Source organism: Dermacentor albipictus, chromosome 6 (genome assembly GCF_038994185.2).
Source record: "Dermacentor albipictus isolate Rhodes 1998 colony chromosome 6, USDA_Dalb.pri_finalv2, whole genome shotgun sequence".
Taxonomy (NCBI): domain Eukaryota; kingdom Metazoa; phylum Arthropoda; class Arachnida; order Ixodida; family Ixodidae; genus Dermacentor; species Dermacentor albipictus.
This window is the reverse complement of record NC_091826.1, coordinates 70,297,747-70,309,976: the sequence shown is the minus strand read 5'-3', so window position 1 is coordinate 70,309,976 and position 12,230 is coordinate 70,297,747. Positions and strand designations below refer to the sequence as shown.

The following is a 12,230-nucleotide window of genomic DNA, read 5'->3' as shown; positions in this document are numbered from 1 at the left end:
GTAGAAGCATCGATAATTTTCCAGAAACGTCGGATACATGCAGGCGCGTCCCTCGCTGTGCGATTACAGTTGTTAAGCGGCGAAACGTGGTCGCCCGATAAAGATAAGTGCACGTGTCAATATGATTGTATACAACGTCTGTGCTGAAAGTTTGTGAACTTTGTAAAAGTAAATTTCTGACATTTACCTTAATGCTCAATGCAGCACATCTGCCATCAAAGGAATGCGTCCTGGTACGCTTCTTTGGTGATGCCGCGCAGCTCAGCTAGCTAAATTGTTTTTGATGGTGCTGCTGCAAAAATTATGCTGCGAGGCAGAGCATTCCCAATGTCTCTATATGAGAATCTCGTGGCACACAATTTTTTTTAATGCCGATCTCTTCCGCTATTTCCAAAACTGTCAGGTGACAGTTGGAATGGATCATTTCATGCACTTCCTCCACAGTGGAATCAGGTTTTGAAGACTAAGGGTTTTCTGAATAGTCATCATCTGCAACAGAAGTACAGCCTTCTTTGAAACGTTTCCACCATTTTTGCGTTGCTGTGTTCCCTAAAGCTGAAGTCCCAAAAGTTGTTTGTAGCATCTGACATGTCTGCGTAAAAGAGTTTTTCAAGCTTCACGTAAAATTTCACACAACTCTGCTGCTCCCCCTGACTCTTTCGTTTCAGCATGCAGGGGGAAAGTTGCCAAAATGCAGTCGACATCAGTTCACACAAACGTGCAGTAACAAATGCATGTAGATAGAGGTTTTTTTTTCTGACTGATATAAATGTGCTGCCTTACAAGTTGCAATGAAATTTAATTATCGTCAGACAGCAATTTCAAAAGTTCACAAACTTTCTGGACAGAAATTTCTCTGTACACACGCACTCAAGTTTGAATGAATGTGAAACCAGAGCGTTTATATGAACAGATTTAAGACCAAATTATCTATTACCATATGGCCACATTGTAGCATCATCTGTCAACATACACACTGGCCTGAATGCCATTGTGGACTTTTCTTGGCTTTCAACTGCCACTCCACCCTGAGAAGCCATGAAGTGCACAATAGTTCTCATTCAAACTTTTTGCTTCTATTAAGCATCTACAAAATGCCATATAGACATAGCAGGCCAATTGCAGTTTTGAGGTGTTTCAATTAAACCTGAATTTTTTTCAACATCACAACTATTTAATTTAGTTTATAGCTGTGACTTGGTCCTTAAATTCAACTGCGACCCACAACTTTTTTCCGTTGACATGATAGTGCCTCGCATGCTTTGTTCTTTCACTGGAGCTCGTGCTTCTTTCTTTTTATGTTTTCTTTCTCTTGTCTGTAGCACCAAAGTCAAGCTCTGGTCAAAGAAACATTGTCTTGGTGGAAGGCGTGCGAACACCATTCCTAGTCTCTGGTACCAAGTACAATGACTTGATGCCTCATGATCTTCAGAGAGCTGCCTTCCTGTGAGTGGTTTCCTCGTAGCCCTTTCAGTGGCACTGATGTACCTGTACCTTCTCCACTGTCTAATGAGGGCCATACTACGAGTGCATTTGCCGTTAACTGTGTCATTTCTTTTTTCCTCTTCTGAATAACTAAAATAACCGTTGTGTTCATTTTATAATATCTTAAAAGAAAAAGAAAAGTCACTAGGAACTTGGACAGCATTTTTGTGCGAGCAGACAGGGACGAAACGGCAACGTAGACATCACGATGCGTGACACTGTGATGTGGGCACCGCATATTACTGCAATGGTCATGTTCATTGCCAAGAGTGTGAATGCACACCTTTGTTTGATGATTGCGCGCAGGCTATCAGGCAAAGGGGTGAAGCATGCATTAACACTGTGTCTGTTGACCTACCTTTTAAATAGATGACCTTTTTGGAAGGAGCAGTATGGCAATTTGACCAGGAGTGGCACGGTTGCGCATGAAGTATATAAATTCATGAATTCATCGGTAATAAATTGTTATAGTTGGTGCGTTGTTGTGTCTACGTCTCCCTTTTGCTCCTGTCTCCTTATGCAAAAATGTTATCCAAGTTTTCACACGGACACATTCAAAAAGCAGTGCCCGGCACTAGGGGTGCGTCCTCTTTGAAAAAACCCCGACATTAAGAAAGTTAACAAAGTTGGTTTAGCTGAGGACTTCTCTCTTCAAATACGTGTGAAGCATAGGTATTTCGACAGAAGTGTTTCTTCATTCATTCAGCATTACTACTGGAGGTGGTCCAAGAGTCGCAGAACTGTCAGCGGGACCTCCTATTAGAAATTATTGCATCATCTGCAACATAGCAGTATCAACAAAGTAAATAATGCTAACATAATAACTAAATAAGATCAATAAATGTCTACACCCTAACCCCCACCCAAAGTGCAAGGTTTATAAAAGCAAATGAAGTACTATGTACAACACAAATAAAAGCTAGATTTTCAAAAAGGAAAACAAAGGACTATAAAAAATAAATTCATCGAAGCATATGAAAAACATGCATAAACTGTCTGCTGTACCCTTTCTACCAATTTCATGTATTTTGCACATGTTTTCTGTAAAAGTTATAGTAACGAACGGTCGCTACAAGGCTTTATAGCGACCGTCCGTCAATATAAAGTCTTACAGAATTGGCAAGCATTCCGTGAATGTTTCGTATCATTTCTGTGGTCGACTGGAAATCGGAAAGCACACAGAAGCTGTCGGCTGCATGTGGACTGTTATGTGGGGATACTCTGCTAGCATGGTCGCCGAGTTCATTTGAATGTTGGGCATAAAAGTCAGCCAAATTGTTGTGACTCTTGAAGGCAAGTTTTTATTTAGGCTGCCAAATATTAAAATGAAACTTGAAGAGAATTGGAAGCCTAAAAGCACAATGCTTGCAACTCTCTACGACAACTCGGAAACGGACACCATGACTGCAGGGAGCACCACAGTCATAAATGGTGCATTTGGTATGCAGGTCATCTATTCCAGATGTGTGCGAGCGCATCTTATACGTGTAATCAATATTGCAAGGCACCCCCACCTTCAGGAAGACATTAGGTTGCAGACCCGTGCTGTCAACAAGATTTTTTTGTGCTTTTTAAACTGCTGATAAATATTCAACGCATATCTCGACAAAGTAAGGGAAGTAGCTAGAGAAGTTTTACATTCCAGCCTGTTAGGGCACAGTCGACACATAATTGCGTTGGGTTGTAGGGGGGGGGGGGGGGGGGTTCAAATTTTGTAGAGCTTTGTAACGAATTGCATGCTAAATCGAATCCAGAGGCAGTTTTTCTGGAGTTCAATCTAAACAGCTTTGTCCGTACGGCCTTGTGTTAGCTGCCATGAATTTCCCCATTATGCACGTCTTGTTTTGCTTGATTCGTGTCATTTGGTTGCAGAAATCTGCTGAGAAAGACTGGCATTCCCAAAGGTAGGAGCTACGACGACCTCGTTTTAGAATTTTCTCTTACCTTACCCTGTGCTGCGTGCAGTTATTTCATTCTGTGTTTTTTTTTTTTTTTTTGCCTGCAGAATCGATCCAGTACATTGTTTCGGGCAGCGTTATAGCTGAGCCAACAACGTGCAATGTTGCCAGGGAGGCAAGTTCTTTCCCATTTCATTGCTGCTGAGTCAAAGGACTGCTTTATTATCTTTCATTTCTGCAGTTCACGCGTAGACCATTACAGGGACGTGGAAGGGCAAAACATTAAGTCACTCTAGGCTGTTTGACTACTTATCTAGACACCTTGCCACATTCCTTTTATGTGAACGGATTACTTAGTTGCAGACGAAATCATTACTGAAGGTTAGCACAATGTTGCAATTTAAATCGCTGATGAAAGACAGGATCCGCTGAGCACTGCTGTTTGCTTCGAATTATAGGCCTACACAGAGAGGGTGCCACTCACTTGCAAATAAGTCCCAACTGGTTTGTGCCAAAACACGCCAGTGTATTCTTGTGTAAGAAAAGTCAATAAAATTGGACTGACTACGTTTATTGAAATGCATTTTTTTTAATCGGTTGTTTTTTTACAGTACATTTTACCAATTTTTCTGTATTTGCTCGAATGTAAGCCGATACCTTAATGTACCAAAGTTGGGAGAGGGGGGTCCTAAATTTGAAGATGCAGTTTAGCTGCAACTGCCAGATAATGCCAATGTGCAGAAAGGTCAATGCCGTGTGGTGGGGAAAAATGTTGTCAATTTTATCAAGACACATACAGAAGCGAGAATGTCCCTTAACTGCGGAGATCGTACAGGTGAAGCAGGTTCCAAACGTTTGAGGTGTTGCTTGAAAAAAGTTGAGACGCCGGTCTACTTCGCTTAGTGGGGTTGTAAACTTAGTCATGATGGTGTGGGACGAAATTCCAACTGGTCTGATATAGGGGGCACTCCAAAAGTGCAAAGTCATTCTCAACGATGTTGCTCTTTTATTTATTGTGGCAGCAATTATATGGACACTCCAGGCGCATTTTTGCCGTCGCCGTGCTGTTCCACATAAAGTTAAAGGACAATAACACCATCGCCAAACGCCTTGTGCTGCATGTGCGAGTGAGAGCACGCGAAGGGAGTGGACGATTGCAGCTCAATCTGGCGCACGCCAGGGAGGAAGGCAGACAGTAAACACACTGTCTTCCATTGTGTGAAAGGCCGTGGGAGGATGGGAGAGAGGGGCGTTGGGCTTTGGCAGCAACTGCGTATTTCACGACCGGGCGCAAGGGGAACTGACGATCACGGCTCAGTCTCGCACACAAAATGGAGGAAGGTGGGGAGGCAGCGTGGGAGGGAGGAGGGGAGGGTAGCTTCTACTCCGCCAGCAATGCATACTTTGCGTGGTTTCGCGCATTCCGTATCTTAAATGCGATCTGCAGATGGCTCATACCTTTGTGCATGCTGCTTTCTCGCCGCTGTTTGCGTTGAAGTGATACACAGCACAAAGGTCACTTCACTCATTGCTGCTGCCGCAGTTGCTCATGCCAGCGTTTTGACAGCGAGCGTCTGCAGTCATCGAGTGTCATGTGTTCATGTTTGCCTGTGCGCGCTGGCATCATGCTTGTTTTCCTGGAGGGTTGTGAGTGCCCAGTGGCTGCATGTTGTCATACGTGGGGCTGCACGCCGACTGCCGTGACATCCTGTGTGCCGGCTTGCAGCAGCAGCAGCAGGCATTGCCGTCACAAGGCATTGAAGTTGTTTCGAAATTGCTCACATTTAAGTTTCTGAACACTGTACAGAAACAGGGCGGGGATTTGCACGTTGTGTCGACGATATTCACACGCCGATAGAGGATGTCAACCGTTGTCTTGGTGTTTAGTCAGGCTTTTGGTAGATGGCAGCACATAATCCATGCAGCAGTACAAGCAAAAGCAAATTGATTCTTTCTGAGGTGGCAAAACATGTTGACAACTAGGGTTCTACAAAATAATTCATTTTTGGTCAGAATTTGGGATAATTGCACTGCATGGAAGGAGTTGAAGATTTTTGTTATGAACTTTGACGTAGCTAAAGGTTATTGTTGAAGTAGAATCATGTGGGAACATTAATGCTATAAACATTTAGCTGTAGTTACTGAATACGGTATGTTGAGTACAGTATGCGTTCATTTCAGGCTGCGCTGTGTGCTGGGTTTTCGGACCGAACCCCCTGCCACACGGTCACCATGGCGTGCATCTCTTCGAACCAGGCAATTACCACGGGTGAGGAGGACCAGGCAGTTTTCTGCATGTTCTTGAAGATGTGGCCCTCCTTGTCATGGGCTTGCTTTGAAATATATATTTGTGCATTATGGCCCACTGTTAAAGGGAGCATCAAATTAGTGTATTTCAGGACTGATTACAGCTCAGTTTTGGCGCAAAGACCTCAATGATATGTTATTTTCTTGCTACTATTAGATGTACACCTAACATGTTGTACCCAGCAGTTCTTTTTTTTTTTCCTATGATGTTCGCAATGCACTTCATTTTGTTGGGTTTCAGTAGTAACTGTCTTATAAGGGAGGAGTTAGCTCTTGTGCCAAATTTTTCTTTTAATCTTGACTTTTTTAGTTATTCTGCTGGGAAAAACTTGCAGCTGTTCTGCTAAGTGATACTTAAAGTAGTGCAGACACAAACAATTTACGTCTCACTTCATTTTTTATGTAGCAATTGACTCCATAATTGTAGTTCAAGGTCTCAGTTCCTCAGGAGCGCAACAAGTAATTATGTTACCTTTTAACACAACCAGGTCAAAGTGCATGCCAAGTGCAATGTGGTTTTGAACATGAAAGAGGAATACATACATGTCACCAAAAGGGGAGGTGGTCATGTCACCAAAAGTGGAAGTGGTGGTCACGTGATATCACAAACAACTCAACTAGCCACTAGTCGGCCCAATGCGGTGGTTGTAGGTCATCCAATGGTCGCATCACTGGAAGCGGCCAAGTTGGCCCTTTCTCTTGGATCCACAGAGGGACGTTTCTTCCTTCTTGTCCCACCAAACGAGCGTGGCTTTTTTACAGTATGGCTACACTGTGTTTGTCCACATCAGTGGTGTCTGGTACCATCACTCTGCCACATCAAGTTTCAGTGACATTGTCTCCCTTTGCAGGTCCGAAGGTGTGTTGCACTTAGTGCTCATTTTGAACTGGTCACATTAAAAATTAACAAAATTATTTGTTGCGCTCTCAGGGAGCTGAGTCTTCATAGCAAAGTTACGTGGTTTACAGCTATCTAATAAAGAAAACAGGAGACAAATTTTTTCTCAGTACTCCTTTGAAAATTGCATTAAGCAGCCTTTTCAATCTTTATTCTGTAGCCTTAACACTGCATTTATGAGAGTTTGCTGTTCGGCTAGTGGCACATATTACTAGAATAAAAAATCGAAGACAGCACATAGAATGGGAGAAGAAAGTGAGACAAGCATCTGTGTGTGTGTGTTTGTGTGTGTGTGTGCGCGTGCGTGCGTGCACACGTGTGACTTTCTTGTCCCGTTCTGTGCACTGCATTTATGTAACCACAGTTGTCAGGCTGGGGTCACTTGTCAAGTGGTTGTGCTGAAAAGCTCGAGCGGCTCTTGCCGGGATGATGAACGCACACCGTTCACTGCTTTCCTTCATTAAGGCGGTCAGTGAACGAGCAGCTGTGTTTCGGGTGCGATTTGCACAAGCGGCAGCCACCCTTTTAAGCTGTGTGTGCAACAGAAACGTAAACGGTGCTCCCAATGCACCGAAGGAGCTATCCAGGACTTCAGAACCACGAGCACTGGTTCTGACGGTAGTATACCGCTCCTACATCCCATCCCTGTGCGACTCACTTTTGTTCATTTTGTTGTGGCCACTGCCGGGTAAAAAAAAGAAATGGGAAAAAACAACTTTAGGCTGTCACCAATGTGACACTGGATCTATTGCTTCACTTACAGCAGTCAACAGTAACTGTTATCATAGGGGACAATTATATAAATACTAATTTAAAAAGTGACTTACTAAAATGGCCCCCATCGAAATTCGGGATCTGATCCCGCATTCTCGGGCTTGGCAAGTGAGTGAGTGACACGCAGCTTGAATTCTGTTCAGCTGAAATGGCTCCCGTGCTCTTTTTATTGCGATGGCAGTTATAAAATGGCTGGGGTGCACTTGGCCGTTGGCATTGCCGCCAATGTTATGCTTCAGCACCAATGCATGTGTGCGGGCCGCACATGTGGTCTGCATAGACATGCATAGACGGTCTGCATAGACATGCAATGCACTTGCATGTCTATGCAATCTTTCTACCGAAGTCGAGCGGTCTCGCCATTACACTCCACAGCATTGTGGCTTCCGATGCTGTCATGATTGTTGTCTGCACACACATTAGTGTTCCGGCTGAGGTGTGTGTACCGCACCGTGGCGCATGTTTTGGTTCGGTCCGTGCAAGACGGTCGGTAAACGTCAATCCATATCCTCTCTCCAGGAGCTCACAAACACGACGGTTTTCCTTCAATCTCATCATGTATACCACCGAGGCACGACGCCTGCATTGCCACTGGCATCGCTTCTCATTGCGCCGGCCTTCTGAGGCGCCATCAGTGCAACACTAAACTTTGCTTTGGCTTTAAGTGCTTCGCCCTTCAGGTGGAACGGGCAGTTTCTTACGCCATTCGAAATGACCCTCTTTGGCAGTCGTAGTCGATGTCACCGAACGCTTGAAAAGGAAAATGGACGTGACGCCACTGACAGTGCTATTTGTGATGCACTTCATTGACTACACAGCATGCGTCGGTGCTTCGAAGTAGCAATGTAACATAGGCTTACAGTTTCTTGTCGTTTTGATGGATGGTTGTTGCAGCTATTGCCTTCACTAACGGACGGAGGGGGATTGCTTGAGGTAGATGTAGCTGCTTTCGGGTTTTATAAATTTTTCTATATGGAGGGTAGAGAAAACTGGACAAGGTTTAAAGAAATCGTGATGTAAATAACAGAAAGCAAAGACAGGGACAAAGCGAAGTGACGTAGTGCAAGAACAGGTATAACTACACTGTCAATTACATTCTGTGTAAGTATTAATGCAAAAGTATCAATAAAAAGAGCCATAAAAGAATTTGCAATTCTGTACTTAGGTTAGGGCATTTTAACCTCCCTACCTATACCAGGTGTTTTAGTATAGAATTTTTTAAAATTGCCTGTGGCAGGTAGTAGAATTCTAGTCCTTGAACAGGGTTGCTGAAACAGGTGGACATTACAGTATGTGCAAACTAAAATGGAAATGCGTAATTGACAAATTATTATATTGTCACTGAATAAGTTATTAACTAATTAAGAATTACTTTGCAGCACGTACTGTAATCTGCAATTGTAGTCGGCAAGTTCACAAGGCGTATGCATTCGGAACGAATTCTGAAGATGGCACCGTTTTCCGGATATGCGCCGTCAGACTTGCAGCAAGAATACCCTGTTACTCGCCTTACTTTTCTGACAAAACGCGATTTTATACATTAAAGCACAAAAGTAACTGAAATGCTAATGTATTTCATTGTTTGGGAATGAACATCTAAAACCAGGTGTCAACCTGAGAATTCATTTTAATTGGGTTGCCAGCTGCAATTAATAAATTGCAATATGTACTGCGAAGTGATTAGTTAGAAACTTAATCAGTGATGTTGAGTTAGTGAGTTGATTATTCATTTCATTTTATTGTGCAAGTAATGCGCCTTCTTAAGTCATTTGGCTCAAGGACCAGAATTTGCTACCTTTAGCAAGCGATTTTTAGAAATTCTCTACATGAAAAAAAATCGGAATACCCATTATAAAACCAGCCACTTTTCCAATAGCAATGTCAACAGTAGCCCCAAGGGAAGCTTTTTGATGGGCTGCACATACATCACAGTCATTCTCCTTGTCACTTGCAGTGATGGGACTCATTTCATCCGGTGCCATTGACGTGGGCATTGCTGGCGGAGTGGAGTTCCTCTCGGACGTTCCCATCCGCCTGAGTCGGAAACTGCGCAAGCTGCTCCTGTCGGCCAACAAGGCCAAGACTCCCATGCAGAAGCTTGCTCTCTTTGCCAAGTTCCGGCCAAGCATGCTTTTGCCGGAGGCAAGTTTGGCGACACCTTTATATCCACGTTACACAGACGCTTTCAAGTGTTGTTAAACACAACGGCAAGTGACAAATTTAACGGTTGTTCAGCTGAATGCATCCTGCCTCCTGTTACACAGGTCACTTCGAGTTCAGTTCAGCCACATAAGCAGTATTTTTATAAACTTGTACTTGAAGCTTACATATTAAGGTGGCCTCATTGCCACACTGGTGCCCATGCTTTTTAACAGTATCATTTTGTGAGGCACATACTGAAGTTACCAAACCCGTGGGTGGGTCAGACCAGAGCCGAGCAGGACTCCGTAGTGTCAGCTTACGTCTTTGTGGGGAAGAAAGGGTCGGCGTCTGCTGGAAAACTGAGTTGGGTCGTGTCTCTTTCAGTTCACAGAAGTAGAAAAAATAATAATAATAATTGAGTTTTCTGCAATTGTTTGTAGAATATGAGAAAAGATGCACAAACAGGGCACCCAACTACAGTCGCCGATCGATTTTCCGGACCTCGCAGGGACCGAAAGATAGTCTGAAGAATTCAACAATCCGAAAAATTCATTCAGCCAAAAAAAAAAACTTAAAATCTGTTAGGCTTAGAGCAGCTTAAAAAAATCTCTAATAATGGCCTGCCTCGTACTATGCTTGGAGGTGATCAGATTTGCTTGGATTTGTGCAAGAGTGACGTCGTCTCCATATACAGTTGCAAAGAGTGTCAACGAGCCACTTGGCCCTCGCAAAGGTGAAGGAGGGAACACCGAGCACACAAATGCAAAGCCGCACAAACACACCCAAAGATGGAACGTCTCCCAAAGCATTAAATAAAGAAAAAGGGGGGGGGGATTCCGTGCCAAGCGCTATGACACTAGCGATAACTGCAAAATAAAAATGAAAAGAAGGGGAAGAAAACGACATCTCCACAAGCGCTTTGTCAGCCAAGGACAAGCGGGCACAACCCACGAGATTTACCGGTATCTGAAGAGGAAACTGAGTGCTGACTTTTTCAAGTTTCTTACAATGGTTACCAGAGGTAATTCTGGCTCTGGTGTCCCCAGGAGCTGCAAGCAACGCAGCTCAGCCAGCAGGGGAATGATGGTTAGTAGATGGATTTGTCCAAACTTCATCCTTCTGGCTTTGAACATCTTCGGAACTATGCACACTGATGATTTTAAAGCACTGCATTTTAAATATACATAAAATTCTCCGATGGCAGGGTTCGAATGCAGGACCTCTTGCACAGAAGCCCGATATTGAAACCACTGCACCTCGGACAGATGCGTCGACAAGCGGCATAGAAAAACCTTTACTTGAACATTTCTCACGGGCAAGCCAACATGCTTAGGTGCTTGCCGCGTTTTGAATTGGCCACCTCGACAGGGCAGAACCGCTGCAATTAGTAACAGTTTTGCATGTTTGCAGTTTATTTACCTTCCGAGTTTATGTAAGTAGAACTGCTTTGAAATTTGAACTAATATAGGCAGGTACATTGTAGTAAACAAAGCTACAGGCACGAAGATCAGAGAAATCTCTGTACTATCATTCACATGGTGGCTGATTGATCGCAGTGCTAGAGTTCCCTCTAATAATTATTATAGGAAAGTGATTCACGTGACGTGCGCAGGCGAATACTGCGAGCAAGCTGCAATGGCAGGCTCCTACTGCTCTCAGTTGCGCCTACCTCGCACGTTTTCTTGTTCACATTACATCTAGTGGCCCTAAAATGTGTCTGATGGCAGTTTGGTAATGTACAAAGTATTGCTGTCAAAAGATCCTGGAGCACAAGTGCAGCTGTACTGGAAAGCGCCGGGAAATCATACAGAACAAGATCGTACCAACGAGGCTCTTAATTTGAACTAATCACTTTCTTATGTACGAAAGAAATCTGCGATTGTTTTTTTTATCTCTCTGAAAGAGATTGCTGTAAGCTTATTTTCAAGAGCTAGAATTTGGCGGAAAGCATCTTTCTTATCCTCTTCAAAACTGTGTTAGCAGTCGTGTGCAACTTAGTTCTTCCATCACATGCAATAACAAAGATTGCACCAGTGCTTTTTCTCGTCAATCACCCCCTGCGAGGGCATCGCTGACTACTTGGCCGGTGATGTCATTGTCTGTGACTGCACCACTGACCGTGGCACAGCTGTCCACACTTGCGTAGCCTGCGACGTCCATGTCGCTCAACACTTAATGTGCAGACCTCAGATCTGTTAACAGCAGTGTGTGAGCATCTGCCCACAAATAAACGCACCTTCTGCTGGCGTTATAAGCGAGATTACGTGCCACACACACAGGCTCAGGATGCATTCGATTAAGCGCACGGAACATAACTCGCTGATAACACGAGTGTGCCAATAGAAGCCACAAATAGGGTATCTTCAGCAATGCACTGTCGTGTTGCTAGCAGATTTGAGGTCTGTACCGGAACTGGAATGCACTCATTCTCATCGGGTCCACTAGTCCCTGATACTTGCTGTGTTACAAAGACATGGCAGCATGCGCGCAGTTTAGGTCTGGTTGCCACGACAGAAATGTCCCACAACACAGACAACAGGGCACTGACACAACAAAGCAAATAAAAAACGCCGCAGATTATCTCGCTTGCGCCACCTTTGTGACTAGCGAGTTGGCCAATGCGGAGGATGTGTCGCGCCACATCGGCTGCTTGCCCCGTTGTTGATGTCAATGCAACTGACCGTTTGCGAAAACATACATAAGTATGCGGCGGCCCCGACATGATT

The 12,230-nt window shown here is 44.1% G+C and overlaps 1 protein-coding gene across 1 annotated transcript in view; it reads left to right on the top strand.

Moving 5' to 3' along the window:
* The window catches only part of Mtpbeta (mitochondrial trifunctional protein beta subunit), a 34,509-nt gene that overhangs the window by 9,498 nt on the left and 12,781 nt on the right, over positions 1 to 12,230 (top strand). The window contains exons 3-7 of the mRNA XM_065442533.2: positions 1,323 to 1,446; positions 3,358 to 3,389; positions 3,491 to 3,558; positions 5,565 to 5,652; positions 9,317 to 9,504. Coding sequence (XP_065298605.2) covers positions 1,323 to 1,446; positions 3,358 to 3,389; positions 3,491 to 3,558; positions 5,565 to 5,652; positions 9,317 to 9,504 — 500 coding nt within the window. The remainder of the gene's footprint in view (positions 1 to 1,322; positions 1,447 to 3,357; positions 3,390 to 3,490; positions 3,559 to 5,564; positions 5,653 to 9,316; positions 9,505 to 12,230) is intronic.